At 36.9% G+C, this 15,929-nt stretch overlaps 1 protein-coding gene, 1 non-coding gene and 1 pseudogene across 2 annotated transcripts; all 3 read right to left on the bottom strand.

Moving 5' to 3' along the window:
• Positions 1–1,115: 1,115 nt before the first annotated feature.
• On the bottom strand, positions 1,116–3,695 carry LOC103413517 (1-aminocyclopropane-1-carboxylate oxidase homolog 4-like; annotated as a pseudogene).
• Positions 3,696–9,870: 6,175 nt separating this feature from the next.
• LOC114820247 (5S ribosomal RNA) lies at positions 9,871–9,989 on the bottom strand. Its single transcript, XR_003767741.1, has one exon. It is a non-coding gene; the product is annotated as a 5S ribosomal RNA (ribosomal RNA).
• Positions 9,990–10,125: 136 nt separating this feature from the next.
• Positions 10,126–15,019, bottom strand: LOC103449473 (beta-fructofuranosidase, insoluble isoenzyme 1-like). Its single transcript, XM_008388796.3, has 7 exons — positions 14,688–15,019; positions 12,639–12,647; positions 11,695–12,548; positions 11,286–11,444; positions 10,961–11,205; positions 10,627–10,720; positions 10,126–10,512 (listed from the first exon to the last, which is right to left on the bottom strand). The coding sequence occupies exons 1-7, from the start codon at positions 14,881–14,883 to the stop codon at positions 10,324–10,326; spliced, it is 1,746 nt and encodes a 581-aa protein (XP_008387018.2). The 5' UTR covers positions 14,884–15,019; the 3' UTR covers positions 10,126–10,323.
• Between the last annotated feature and the right edge of the window lie 910 nt (positions 15,020–15,929).

The raw sequence follows: 15,929 nt of genomic DNA, 5'->3' as shown, positions 1-15,929 counted from the left end.
GCGCAAATAGTTTTTTCTACTAGTGAGTTGCTTTAGTTCACAAAATCAAACTTTTGAAGGAGAAGGAAGAAGAAGGAAGAAGGAGAAGAAGGGGAAGGAAGAAGGAGAAGAAGGAGAAGAAGGGGGAAGAAAAAAAAAAGTTGCAGTCGGAGGAAGAAGAAGAAGAAGAAAAAGTTTCAGTTGGAGGAAGAAGAAGAAGAAGAAGAAGAAGAAGAAGAAGAAGAAGAAGAAGAAGAAGAAGAAGAAGAAGAAGAAGAAGAAGAAGAAGAAGAAGAAGAAGAAGAAGAAGAAGAAGAAGAAGAAGAAGAAGAAGAAGAAGAAGAAGAAGAAGAAGAAGAAGAAGAAGAAGAAGAAGAAGAAGAAGAAGAAGAAGAAGAAGAAGAAGAAGAAGAAGAAGAAGAAGAAGAAGAAGAAGAAGAAGAAGAAGAAGAAGAAGAAGAAGAAGAAGAAGAAGAAGAAGAAGAAAAAAAAAACGTGGATGACACGTGGCGCCCAGTCATTGTCCACATGGGCGCTACGTTACAATTAACAGCAGATTTAACAGTTTGACTAACGGATGTATGAGATTGTCCCAAAATTTACACTTTAGGTATGAATCTGAGACGAAAAAAACTTGATGTACTAAATGTTGAAAACCACGAAATATGAGGGTAGTAAACAGTCTTTTACCCAAAAATTAATTAAGACTTCTAAAGAGCTATATAAAATATACAACAATTTGTATACTAAAACATAAAAAAATACAAAAAATACAAAAATTTGTAATAAAGTTCTCTAAAATAAATTTAACATATCTTTCAAAGTATACGAATTCTTAGTATTTCCGTTACATATCCATACATTCACGAAAATTGAATGTACTTGAAAAGAACGTACAAATGCACAAATCAGAAGAATTTAATTTAAAAGTATGATATACAATGAACAGAGGAACTAAAAAACACAATAACATCAAGTGACCCTTTACCACAGTGGTGGAAAAGTGTTGTGCTCTTGCATGACGGCGTGGTTTGAACTCCGTCAGTGGCTAATCTAACATTTAACTATAACGCTATCATTTCACTCAAAAAAAAAAAAAAACACAATAACATAATAACATAATTCAAAGAACAACATTAGAATAACCTATGTATTATTCGTCGTTAGAGATTCCAATGAGGTCCTATTCCCATGATTGTCGCACAAGTCTTATAAGCAGCTGACGAATTCAAAAGCATGTTGCAAACGAATCAAATACATATGAAAATACCCAGAGGTATTCATATTTTTTCTCCCTAGCATCACTCTTGTATACTAAAAACATGGTGGAAAGAGATTAACCCATCTCTCAGTTTTTTATTGTGACTTTGTCAATGAAAGATTTGCTATCTAATCCTTTGCTATAGTAATTTTCAAGTAGTTCATGTTTAGTGAAGTCTCGATAGATTGGTGGTTTCTCTGGTGACAAAAGCTCAGGAAGAGGTCCATAGTAATTATCTTCTCTCCATTTGGTATGGTAAAAAAACATCACAACAGAGATTAGAGCTTCTTTCCATGAGTTGGCCAACACCCTGTGCTGCACACTTTTATACTCCCCATTGGAGATGATCTAAACCCTCACACAAAAAACAATAATTAAAGTATTAATTAATCCTGATTGGACGCAAAAATATATAGTCGATGTAAAGAAAAAAGAAATAAACAATCGATATAAAGACAAAGTATGGTCATTAAAAATTTGAAGTCAACTAACTAGAGTCGTTGATTCGTGCCTTTTTTTAACAAATTTTTTTCTTAAAAGTATGGTCATAATATTATAAATCTCAACTCTTAAGATAGACATCATTGATCACGCACCTTTATTAAATGAAAAAACAAGAGAAAATTTTAAATAACGTTTATTTTTTGTTTTGAAAAACGGTACGATATTCATTAAAAGAAATCATTATATATATATATATATATATATATTTTTAATATTGACTGCATTAATATGGATCTCCACTTGACTTAGTATATCAACTTAACTTCTATAAAACAAAACAGAAAAATGAAAATAGAAACTCCACAATGTTTTTCATTTTTCCGCATGACACTAACTAATTTTTGTCTAAGTGAAAATAGAAAAATCTATACTGTATCCTCGATGCATATTTTTATTCCAATTTCCAATAACGTACATGCAAAGAATACCCATTTTGGATATTACTCTTAGAACCTACCTTATCAGATATTTGATAAGTTATATGATAGAAAGTAAATTTAGAGGATATCACAAACTACACACACAAACACACATACACATACAGAGTCTTTAAGGGAAGGAATCTCCATTTTTCTCAAAAGATGGGGTTTAGTTGTGGGACCTATACCAAATCGAACTTCAAACGATCCTAATTGGATCTATTTTTCAAGTTAGACCTCATAGATGCCTCCCCTTAAAGGTCCCACAACTAATCCATTTTCAAGTTGCATCTCATAGATCATCTTTACAAAATATTAACCAAATTGGCAATATACATACATCTAGTTGAGCTAAAAAAAAATTAACAAACATTATATTCTAAGAAACATAGAAAATTCATTATAACAATAAAATAGGCAATCATTTCGGATTTAATTGAGTTTTTGTAAGGATGATCTATAAATAGATACTTGCAAAATAGACAGTTTGGATCGTTAAAATTCGGTGTGGAATGAGTCCCACAACTAATCATCATTTAAAAACAAAAATGGAGATCCCTCCCCTTAAAATAACCAGTTCATGCAGGAGAAAATATGAATATGATATTATTGTCATGTTGGATTTACCTGAAGCAAGTCTCCAACGTTAATAATCAAACCTCCGGGCACAGTCTTCACATCCAGCCACTCATTCTCATGCCTAACTTGCAACCCAGGTACATGGTTCCGCAACAGAACCGTCAGAGCCGTAACATAGGTATGCGCCGTAATCCCAATGGTCCGATCAGGCTGGGGACAATAAGGATAGCAATGCCCCACCAGAAACCTGTTTTCCGAAAACGTTAACTCCTTAAATCTCTTTCCCTCCAACCCTAACCCTTCCGAAAGCAACTCAAACACGTCATCCGCCACCTTGGTTGCATGCAGATCCATGCAAACAACTCTTCCCGACACGCCTCAGGTACCTCCTCGGCCTTGCCCCTCTCCGGGCTCATCCACACTTGTAGCGAATCACGCCAGCTGGCGGCTGATGTGCGGTACAAGTCGGCATTGCTAGCGTACATGACTCCCTTTCCTTCATTTCGCTTGTAGTACTTGGCTCTGTCCTCCTGCGGCAGCTCGTGGAACGCTTTGACAGCGGTGATCGTTTCATCCAAAACGGAGACGGGCACCCCATGGTTGGTGACTTGGAAGAAGCCAAAGGTTTTGGAGGCGGATTTCACTTGGTCAACGATTTTGGGGCGGTGGGCGGCTGAGTTGATGTGAGAAAGGTCGATGGTGGGAATGGTGGTGGTGGTGTTTTTGGATGAGGGTTTGAGGTCTGATAAGGTTTGAGGGTCGTGGACAAAAATTTGAGGGATGACAGTGATGCCTGAATCGGAGAGGCCTTTGACTCCCATCTTCGAATCGTCGAATTCTTTCACTTCTTTCATGCGGTCGTATGATCCCGATGTTGCATCAATTTTGGCTGCCATTTTGTGAGTAGAATTGATAGACTTGTGCATTTTATCCGATCCAACAACTTATTTCTGCGTTTCCCTTTCTTTCATCTAAACAGTATATATAAAAGCGGTTGCGCATTCGTTAATTTGGTGCTATTTATTTTTAATCGTTGACTTTATTTTATTATTTTGAAACGCTAGTGTCAACTGTTTTAACAATATAGAAATGGGGGGAGCATTCGTTAATTTGGTACTATTTGTTTTTAATCGTTTTCTTTGTTCTATTTTTATTTTATTATTTCCAAACGCTAATATCTAATTAATCTAAATTACCCATTAAAGGACCCTATTTGTCAATCAAAACTCTACAAAATTATTATTCTAACCCTCCCATCAAAACTAAACAAAAATAAAATACATGGACAATTTAGTAATTACATACAACACAAATTTTGTTATTTTTTACACAAACCTCACAGACAGGTAATCACAACACACCCTATTTAAAAACTAAATAAAAATTAAGAACGTTTTCCAAACCCACGTCTCCCACTTCATCAACTCTCTCACCCCTTCTTCCAAGTTCCATGCCCAATTTTATTTCTTTTTTTTTTAGTTTTCTTTTTCTTAAAAAAAAAAGTGACGTAAATATTTTTATAATAAATAATAGCAAATTTAATTACACAAGTACAACGTATGGGCATATAATGTTAGTGCTTCTGTGTGTGTTCTATATGTGTTTCAATGGTGGAGAGAGTTTTAGAGAGAAGAAGCTGCAAAGAACATGTCTCTTCAAATTTTCATCCACACTTCTACAAAATGCATTCTAACCGTTATATGAAGAAAGGAAGGGAGATCATTCACTCTCTAACATACACTACAATCTTAGCCATTCATTGCAATCATCCTATGAGATGATGCCACATGACTTATTCTATTACTTAGACTAGAAACATGATTAAAATGCCATGTGGACTATGATCCAATGGCTTACATTCAAGCTGAAACAAAACATAAAACATGATCCTTTCTGCCAAGCTTCAGCTAAAGGGTTACACACCAACACTCCCTTCTAACCCTTTGGCTGATTTAACTCCAAGTAGCTCCCTTAGATACACAAATCGATCTTTAGGCAAAGCCTTAGTAAGGATATCTGCAATCTGCTCCTCTGTCCTGCAGTACACCAACTCAATTTCTTTGGCTTGAATTGCTTCTCGGATGAAGTGGAACTTCCTGTTGATGTGTCTTGTCTTTTGATGAAAGACTGGATTCTTTGCCATAGCAATGGTTGATGTATTATCACACAAGATATGAGTTCCTTCCACTTGTTCTTCTCCAAAGTCTTCTAGAACAAATCTCAGCCACTTTGCTTGTGATGTAGCTTCTGCCGCACTAACATATTCTGCTTCTGCAGTAGATAGTGCCACAGTGTTTTGTTTGATTGAAGCCCATGAGAACATACCAGATCCTAGTGTGAATGCATACCCTGAAGTACTTCTCATATCATCCTCACTTCCAGCCCAATCACTATCACAATAGCCAATTAGGGTAATAGTTTTTCCCCTTTCAAAGACAATACCAAAGTTGATTGTTCCCTGGATGTATCTCAGTACCCTCTTAGCTGTTCCCATATGTTTCTTAGTGGGATTATGCATGAACCTTGCCAATAGACTTGTTGCAAACATCACATCAGGTCTAGTTGCAGTTAAATAGAGCATACTTCCAACAAGCTGCCTATACTCCCCTTCATCCGCAGCTTCACTTCCATCAACTTTGCTCAACCTCTCATTCATTGCAAGTGGAGTAGCAACTGATTTGCATTCTTTCAGACCAAACTTCTCAATTAGTTTATGTGCATATTTCTTTTGGTGTATAAAAATGCTGTTCTCAGTTTGCAGCACACCTATTCCAAGAAAATGATGTAATAAGCCTAAATCAGTCATCTCATAGTGTTTCATCATGTCATTTCTAAATTCTTCAAGCATTTGTGGACTACTACCAGTATATACAATGTCATCTACATATAGAGAGACAGTAATGATACCTGAGTCCTTACTTGTCTTAACATACAAAGTTGCCTCACTTGAACTCTTCTCAAACCCTGCACTATTGAAATATGCATTAATCTCATCATACCAGGCTCTTGGTGCCTGTTTCAAACCATATAGAGCCTTGTTCAACTTGTACACCTTTGTTTCTTCACTTTCCTTCACAAAACCTTGAGGTTGCTCAACATACACTTCTTCTTTCAGTACCCCATTGAGAAATGCAGACTTTACATCTAATTGATACAAGTTCCATTTCTTCTGTGCAGCAAGGGCAATCAAGGTTCTAATCGTATCCAACCTTGCCACAGGGGCAAAAGTTTCATTATAGTCGATTCCGGGCTTTTGTGAATAGCCTTTAGCCACCAGCCGAGCCTTATTCTTCTGCACAGTACCATCCAGATTAAGTTTGGTCTTATAGACCCATTTAACACCAATAACAAGCTTGTCATATGGTCTCTCAACAAGCTGCCAAGTGTTGTTCTTCTCAATCATGTCCAATTCAGTTTTCATTACACTCCTCCATGAGTCATCCTTAGCTGCATCCTCATAACTTTCTGGTTCAATAACACACATGTTGCATTGAGCCATGATTTCATTGATACTTCTCCATTTTTTAGGTGTATCATCATAAGTTGAAGATCTCTCAGACACGTTCTCACTTTGAGAAACAGTATATTCTTCAAACTGAGAATTTTCATCAATCTCACAGATTTCAGTAGCATTCTTATGTTCAGTGATAACTGGAAATGTCACTCCAGTATTTATATTGCAGTTCCAATCCTAAGATTTATTCTCATCAAATGTGACATCCCTTGAGAGAACAATCTTCCTTGAAATGGGTTCTAACAATCTGTAGCCCTTCTCACTTGAACCATAGCCAACAAAGATACACTTGTGACTGTTTTCTTCCAATTTATGTCTGAGATTGGAAGGTATATGCACATAGCACAGTGAGCCAAATATCTTCAAATGAGCTATTCCAGGTTTTCTGCCACTGTAAGCTTCAAATGGGGTTGACTTCTTCAAAGTTTTGGTAGGACACCTATTGATCAAATAGACTGCAGTATTCACTGCTTCTGCCCAAAATGCATATGGAAGGTTTTTCTCATGTAGCATTGACTTTGCCATGTCCACCACAGTCATATTCTTTCTTTCCGACACTCCATTTTGTTGAAGAGTGTAGGCCATAGTCAATTGTCTCTGAATTCCTTGTCCATTACAGTATCTGTCAAACCCTGCAGAAAGGAATTCTCCCCCTCGATCACTCCTGAGACATTTAACCTTACATCCACATTGTAACTCAGTCATTGCCTTGAATTTTTTGAAACATTCAAACGTATCAGACTTGTTTCTCAAAAAATACACCCATGACATCCTTGTGCAGTCATCTGTAAACAACAAGAAGTATTTGTTTCCAGAATGAGACTCTACTTGCATTGGACCACATATATTTGTATGAATCAACTCCAGTGGATTTTTAGCTCTCCAAGTCGATTGAGAAGGGAATGAGTCCCTGTGTTGTTTACCCAACATGCAGCCTTCACACACACTTTGAGACATTTCTAATTTAGGCAATCCATGCACCAGCCCCTGTTCTTCAAGTACCTTGAGACTTCTTTCATTTAAATGACCCAATCTCTTATGCCATATCTGAGAGCAATGTGTGACACCTGCTCTTAGTGCATACTGTGTTGCAGGCAACATTGTCAAAGGGAAACATCTATTGTTGGTCATATGCACCCTCACTACTAAATTATCCAGTGAACCATCAAAAATATTAACTACATCGCCTCCAAACAACAAATAATAACCGTTTTCCATCATTTTTCCTACACTGAGAAGGTTTTCCTCCAGTCCAGGAACAAGCATTACTTCTTGTATATGTTTTCTTCCCAATTTAGTTTCAATCACCAAGGTTCCCTTTCTTGCCACTTGACAAATTTCTCCAGTTCCCATCTTTACTTTGGAGCTCAAATCCTTTTGAACATTGACTAATAATCTCTCATCTCCTGTCATGTGGTTACTACAACCACTATCAATGTACCATGAGTTATTTACTTTCACATCAGTCACTGCATTGCAGGCATAAAACAATGATCATGTTTCTCCCATCTGCTTTACATAATTCTGCACTCCTTTATTCTCATGACAGTCTCTTATAGAATGGCATGGCTTACCACAGCCTGTACACTTTGGTTTACCTTCATACCAACACTTCCCATAGTGCAACCTGTCACACCACTTACAATCACCCTGAACGTTGTTTTGCTTCTGAGCATAATTAGGCCTATGATCCCAGTTCCTTTGAGTATTATTCTGTCTCTGAGAATAATTAGGTTTATGATCTCAACTCCTTTGAGTGTTACACTGCTTCTGAACAAAGTTTGGTTTATGATCCCAACTTTTTCCCCTTGACTTCCAATTCTCTTGAGACCTCTGATTCCCAGAAAATCCACAACTTTTGACACCCTTAGATGCTACATTTAAACTTGCAAATGCCCTCTCAGTCGAAGACTCAGTATGTAAATCAAGCCTCTGTTCGAATCCTTTTAGAGACGCTACAACTTCTTGAACCTCAATAGTGTCAAGATCTCTATAATGCTCAATTACAGAACAAATTGCATCATATGTTTTCGGAAGACTAATAAGTAATTTCTACACAATTCTCTCCCTAGATAGTTCTTCTCCATAACTTTTCATTTGATTAATGATATCAAACAATCGAGATAGATACACAGATAATGATTCACTATCCTTCATACGAGTATATTCAAAATCTCTACATAAACCTTGCAATTTTACATTTCTTACTTGTTTATCTCCTCGGAATTCACCATTCAGAACATCCCAAGCTCCTTTGGATGTCTCTTCATTCACGATTCTGGGAAAGATCTGATCCGAGACTACACCTTGTATCATTCCAAGCGCACGAGCATCCTTCATCAAAATCTCACTGAATGACACTTCATCCGTCGTCTCCTTCTTCGTCTCGTCAACCACAGCTTTTCCAGACTTCGGATCTGGAGGTTCAAACCCATTTTCTACCAGCTCCCACAAACCATACGATTTCAGTATAGTTGTCACACGAATCCTCCAAAATTTATAGTTCTCTCCATTGAAGACCGGAGCTCTAAGCTCGACATTGCCGGACCCAGCCATATTAGACTTGGATACAAGGAATCACAATTTCCAGATTCGATTGAAGCTCAAAGATGTAGCTCAATCGCACAGATTTCACGCCCAGATTAGACGATGAAACCAGGCTCTGATACCATGTTAGTGCTTCTGTGTGTGTTCTATATGTGTTTCAATGGTGGATAGAGTTTTAGAGAGAAGGAGCTGCAAAGAACATGTCTCTTCAAATTTTCATCCACACTTCTACAAAATGCATTCTAACCGTTATATGAAGAAAGGAATGGAGATCCTTCACTCTCTAACATACACTACAATCTTAGTCATTCATTGCAATCATCCTATGAGATGATGCCACATGACTTATTCTATTACTTAGACTAGAAACATGATTAAAATGCCATGTGGACTATGATCCAATGGCTCACATTCAAGCTGAAACAAAACATAAAACATGATCCTTTCTGCCAAGCTTCAGCTAAAGGGTTACACACCAACATATAACTAGTTATATTTATGTCAATTGTTTTCGTAGTTGCCACAAAAAGTAGGATGCCTATATAAATTTTTTTATTGGTTGCTTTATGAAATAATTAGTATAAGATAATGTAAGAATTAACATATATGGAAATCTAAGATCTTGTAACAGGAATCACAACCATCAAAACTAGGGATGTGCAACGGTGGACCTGGATTACCCTTTCTAATGGATATTCTGTTAAATTTGGATGTTTTAGATGAGAGGTAGTCTTTTAGATGTCTTTGTCAACAATGGTGTCACTACATTTTAAGCAAAATAATGCAAAGTATATCAGATTAATTTCTGTCTTGAAAATTAACAGGGTTATCGATGTGGATTAATTAGTTGCGTCGCACATTGGATTACAAGTTCACAAAACCTCCTATAAAAAGGTCGTACCCAGTGCACAAGGCTCCCGCTTTAAGCAGGGTCTGGGAGAGGTGAATGTCGGCTAGCCTTACCCCCATTTATGGAGAGGCTGCTCCCAAGTCTCGAACCCGAGACCTACCGCTCATGGGCGAAGGCACTTGCCATCGCACCAAGTGCGACCTCTAAAGAGGTGGGGGGGATGCAACACGAGGACTTCCCAGGAGGTCACCCATCCTAGTACTACTCTCGCCCAAACTCGCTTAACTTCGGAGTTCTGATGGGATCCGGTGCATGTGAGTTGGTATGATCGCATCCTATACTGTCTTAAAACCTCCTATACTGTCTTAAAATAATCAGTCTGGCTTTCAATCCAAACTATCACCTTAATTAGGCACTCTGACATTTAGGCTAAATCTCTTCTCTATATCCTTAATTTCTTAATTTGAGGACATTTGATAGAAGGTGTGCACTTTAATTAAATATAAAATAATTTTTTATGATAAAATGTCTACAAGTACCAGTAAAACCTAAAGCATCAGCGACAGCAACTCCATGACTGATAGATCCTTCATTATTCCCTAGCTCTCAGACTACATTATTTAAACAAAGCATTTACAATATTCTAATCATATTCTCTTCTCTCTACACCCTAAATCTGCTTGTTCATCGTAGGAGCATTCATACTCCATGCATTGAGACTCTCCGCAGTAACAGGCTGAGTCCCATTGTTGAACACATACAAGTGAGCACCGTTGTTTACCGCTAGAGTCGGGTAAACCCTAGATGTGATGCATGTTTTCCCTCCAGCTCCGTAACTTTCAACAACAGAATGATCAATCTGTAGTTAAAGACCAAAATGAAAAACAATAATTAGTGATTAATTATATCCATTTGATTAAATAAATAAAAGAGTTACAGATTGTAAAAGAAATTATTCCAATTAGGTACTTACCAAACTCCTGAGGGAAAGCTTCTTAGAGTGAGATAAATCTACATCTACAAAGCCAGCAAATGATGGTCTGTACAGGTTGTCCTGCAAAGATGAACTGTCCCAAACAAAAATGGAAAAACAATACCAAAAATTAATCACAATGTTTCCCAACAAAAAAGGACCAAGTTAAGAATTGCATGGTGGTTAGATAGTGCCTAAACAAAAAGCTAGTGGGGTTAGCCAGTTAATAAGAGTGGTTAGGGTGATGAGCAGAAGTAGGCTAGAGATACATGGTTCGAAAACACTCCTTTGTAACCAAAATGAGAAAGAACTTGGGCAAATCAAAGACACATACCTTGTTGCTTCAGAGCACATGAGAACTACGTGTCTGCCTTTAGCTTTGAAAACCCTAAAGAAGACAGGAGTGAATTCCTCTAGGTTTTCTGAAGCTAATGTCAAGAGTCCAAAAGGACCAATTCCACCTTGGATTTTTGAACCCTTTTTACCACATAGTGTTTGGGCATCAAGGTTACTCCAGCTAGGGTTAAATTCTTCAGCCTTGGCCAAACTCGGAAGTGAGAAAATAACTTCAACATCAGCCTGAAAGAGGATTCATCAACATGTTCAAAAAACGAGTTGCACAAATTATAAAAATAAAAAAAAAATAAAAAATTCTAGACCTGAGCAGCAGTTAGTCCTTTGACTTCAACATGAGATCCCTGTTGGAGAATTTGATTGTTGATGCCCACCTTTTTCCCTCGTAAAGTTTCTAATTCTACAACAGGCCATTGTAGCAATTGTTTACCATCAGGACTAAGCCACACATCCCTTGGAATTGTCTGTACAAGTAAACCCCAAACAAAAGATCTCAATACTTGCACATATTCCTTGACAAAAGCAAACCCTTTACCAATCAAAATCAACGAGAGGCCTGACATATTTCCTAATCACATTGCTGACGAGACCTCTTACATAGGTGAAATCACTTGAGTACGTTTCAACTTTAATAAAAGAAAACAATCAACAATGTGATTAGTAAATATGATCAACAATGTAATCGATATAAATATTTGTTTATGCAACCATTACCTGAATTCCGGCCCATCCCTTAGCAACATCATTGCTAGCTGTATCAGATTCATTAGCCCAACCCCACAGAATTCTCCTCTTCTTTGCAGGATCAAAGAAAGTTTTGGATGCATAAAAGTTACCATAGTCATATCTCAATCCACTCCAGCCATCCACCAATTCTTTATCAGGAACATACGTATCCTTCTCAGGAAAATATTTTCCAACTGTGTAGTACTCATACCTAGTCTCATCAAGGCTCACTTTCAACACATGTTTCACATCTCCACCAACTTTTGATGTGTCCAACCCTAATTTTCCAACCAATGGAACCGGGTAAAAATCGGGGCACTCCCACATACCCGTTTGGGGAGCAGAGTGGAGAGGATGATGGGCCTTCACCCAATGCACAAAATCCTTGCTCCTATACAAATGGGCCATTCCTCTGTGCTTCCTTTTGCCTCCCACCAACATCTTCCAATGTCCATTTCCCCACCAAGCCGTTGTCGGGTCTCGGAACGCAGTGGCGTTGATACCTGTGTCCGGAATCACAAGCGGGTTGTTATCGGGCTTAATCCATTTACGGAGATAGGGGTCCGACGCATTTTTCGGGATAGCATAGTTTTGGACTTGCCGGTTTTGGGAGTCGACGCCGGTGTATAGCATAATGGGCTTGTTACCCGGGAGAACAGTGGCGGATCCGGACCAACACCCATTTACGTCAAAGGGCTTGGATGGGTATATGGCTGGCTCAAGAGCTTCCCAATTGATGAGGTCCTTGGACACTGAATGGGCCCAAACAATGTTGCCCCACACAGCCCCTTCAGGATTGTACTGATAGAACAAGTGGTACAGACCACCAAAATACATGGGTCCTGGACAAATTAAGAAATTAATCAAAATAACAATTGTTAATTGAATAAAAGGGTTGCGAAATTTCAAGTTGGGAGGTATGAAGAACTCACCATTGGGGTCTTTTGGTGTTATTTCGTTTGTGGGCAGCCATGGAATTTAAGAAAAAAGGTAAAACAATTAAAATGTCAGTGACTGTAATAAAACATCAACGACTAGATTTTCAACGTATTTAAAATATTGTCACGTATATTTACTATTCCATTTAAATGATAATACGTGTATTCTTTTTGTTTTTACATTAATATACTCTACAAACGGAATATCAACTAATAACACCACACATCAACATGTATTTCATATCTAACATTATGTATTTATGGTGATGCTGCAGTTTAACTGGGTTTTCAGATCTTTACAAAGAATAAACATAATGAGTCTGACTGAGCAGATCTAGAACATCAAGTGAAATCTAGAATATTTTTTGCTTTGTGGGGTCAAAATTTACAGAATAATTACAACAAAGACCAGAACTTTAGAAATACCACATGAAGCCTGTGCTCTGAACTGACCAGATCGGCTATTTTCCAGGACACATAAATGAATCACCGAAAAGAAACACAAACCACCTCTTTATTAATTATATTTTGTCATATGTGTTCTTTTTGGATCAAAATATTTTTAGGGGTGTGCTATCCACACATCTCATTTTACTTCTCACACACCCCTTGATAATTTCTGTCCGTTGATCTTCTTCAATTCATCCGATCCGACAGCCGAAAATTTAAAAAGTATGTGAGAAGTAAAATGGGGTATGTGGATATCACATCCCTATTTTTATCGAGTCCGATGTTGATCACTCAGTACCGTTCAAGAAGCAATAGGTTGAATGCACGCAAAGATTATGAGGTCCATGGATATAAACTGTCATCATCAACATTTTGCTCGCAAGTCTGTCAATTAATTAAATAAAGATATCTCAAATAAAAGAGAAAAGATATATATATAAAGCTTTTAAGAGAAGGGATTTCATTTTTTAATAAAAATGAGATTAGTTGTGGGGTCCACGTCACATTGAATTTTAACGATCCGAACCGTCTATTTTTTAAGTTGCACCTCATAGATCATCATTACAAAATATTAGCCAAATCGAAAATATTTAAGACATCTAATTGGAATCAAATAAATTAACGAATGATTTGTTATGTAAGAAACAATGAAATTTTATCTTGATAATTAGGAAGGCAAATGATTTCAGATTGAATTAAATTTTTGTCAGAATAATCTATGAATTGAGACTTGCAAAATAGACGGTTCAGATCGTTGAAGTTCAACGTGGAGTGCCCCGCCACACCTAATCTCCATTCTCCTTTGCATAAAAGGCCTATATATATGTATATATGACAGATCTGTTGTACCATTTTATTTTTTTTACATAAAGCCAGAAAAATAATTATTTGGTCAAGTTATTGATCTGGTTCCAAATGCCTAAAAAGCTTATCAAATGGATGGTTTAAACTATTTTTGTGTTTTGGGTCAAAGATGGTTCAAACTGTTACATAAAGGAGATGAGAGCCTAGCTATCCAAGTTTTCTTTCACTAAAAAGGAAAATTTTATATTGCCATAAAATGAGGAGGGAAAAACACCCTAGAGCTCAAATGCCTGTAAAGTGTAAACGTCACTCTCAAATCCCCCAACATATTTACATGGTCGCACAATCGCATGCTTGGTTTCTTCTTTTTTGGCAAGTGCTATGTGCTAATTGCGCGTCTCAATGCTCAAAAAATATCAGTTAGGGAAATAATCATACATGCATACATTTCAAAAGAAAATTTGAACAAATAAATCACGTAATGTGATTAGTTACTTTCAATCATTTACGTCGGACTGTGATTGCAAGTAACTATTTACGCATTTCAACTTGGGATAATCATTTGCTTTGAATAAAAAAGGAATTAGGGTAAATCAAAATCTGAACAACAAAAGAAAATGACCAAAACGAACACTCATAACTCGATCCCTCGGAAATGAGAGAGTAATTCATCAAAGCCGCATGCAGATGAAAAAAAATAAAACCAAATTTCATGATCATTGTAAAGTGTAATTAAGGTTTATGATGCTAAAATCTAAAAATTAATAGAGCAAAGTAAGTATATAGTACCGTTAATCCAGTTTCTGGGAGGTTGAAAGTGAAACGCAGTTCTGTGGATTTGTTTCACCTTAACGGCGGCAAGAGACTGAAACTCGGGATAAACATTGTGCAACGCTTCGACTCCGGTAATGTTGTTTATAGCAAAAACACAACAAGCGAGAAAAATAACTTCAACAAGCAACTTTATTGCTGTAATATCCATCATTAGAACAGAAAATTTGCAGTTTTGCAGATCAGAGAGAATTAGGAAACAGGCTTAGGATGTTTATATAGTGTAATACTTAATAATAAAGAAGGTTTTGTGGTGGGGGGGGGGGGGGGGTGTGGGAGAGAGAGAGGAAATGTGCATTGAAAGATGAAGGGAAGTCTGATATATAAAGGGAGGGGAGAGAAACTGATGTTGGTAGGTTTGGAGAGGATTGGATTAAGGATTAGCTTATTAATCGAGCGGTTATTAGTTATGGGGATTTAAAAGAAAAATAATAAAAAGTAAATGAGTGTTATAAATAGGCAAAAGTTAGAGAGATAACATTTGCTAGGGAGAGGAGCGAAGCAATTGCAAAATATTATACCAACACAAAATGATTGCAAAGGAAGTGGTGAATATTATTATTATCAGTTGTTTTTCTCTCGTAGTGTCTTGATCACCAATGTGGTGATCTATTTATAGAAGGTTTACAATGAATGAAAATAACTTCCCATGAGATAACACAACAAATTATGTCTTATTCTATTCACATGTGGGCATACAATCCCATTATTTACAACAAGGAGTTGATATCTTATGTCACAAAGTTCACATACTGCCTCCACCTTTATGTTCTTTTTTATAAAGTTTTTTATTGTGATCCCAACATAGTTGATTATAATCCTCGTTTTAAGGTTTCTAATTCACTTTTAGCAGTTAATCTTTTGAAATGGATGTCAAAACTCTTCATGATATCTATTGGGTGTTAGGTCAAGTTCTTTTGTGCCAAGAGGTTGGAGGGATTTTTCGGCCTGATTGTTATGGCATGTGTATTTATTTACTATTTGTATAATTAGACTAGAAAAACGTAAACTTTGTCGTTCACTTATATTATGTGACAGTGTGAAAATCAAAAGAAAATTAATTTTTCTATTTCTTGATGTTAATGTAATGGCTTGTTGTTCTGATGAAATGGTTTAGTAAATCCTAAAAAAATGCTGGAAATTATGGTTCATTTTTTGCTTCAAACCTTTTAAACCCAAAGAGAAATGTTATGAAGACTA

This window comes from Malus domestica, chromosome 12, assembly GCF_042453785.1.
Source record: "Malus domestica chromosome 12, GDT2T_hap1".
Classification (NCBI taxonomy): Eukaryota; Viridiplantae; Streptophyta; class Magnoliopsida; order Rosales; family Rosaceae; genus Malus; species Malus domestica.
Note: the sequence above shows the minus strand (reverse complement) of the source record. Positions and strands in the feature narration are given on the sequence as shown.

Bases quoted from the DNA above. Each gene is read 5' to 3' on its own strand.
- LOC103449473 (XM_008388796.3), bottom strand. From the start codon at position 14,883: ATGATGGATATTACAGCAATAAAGTTGCTTGTTGAAGTTATTTTTCTC. The intron at 11,206-11,285 runs GTCTAGAATTTT...ATCCTCTTTCAG, and splicing joins AAGGACTAACTGCTGCTCAG to GCTGATGTTGAAGTTATTTT. The intron at 10,721-10,960 runs GTATGTGTCTTT...TGTTTGGGACAG, and splicing joins ATGTGCTCTGAAGCAACAAG to TTCATCTTTGCAGGACAACC.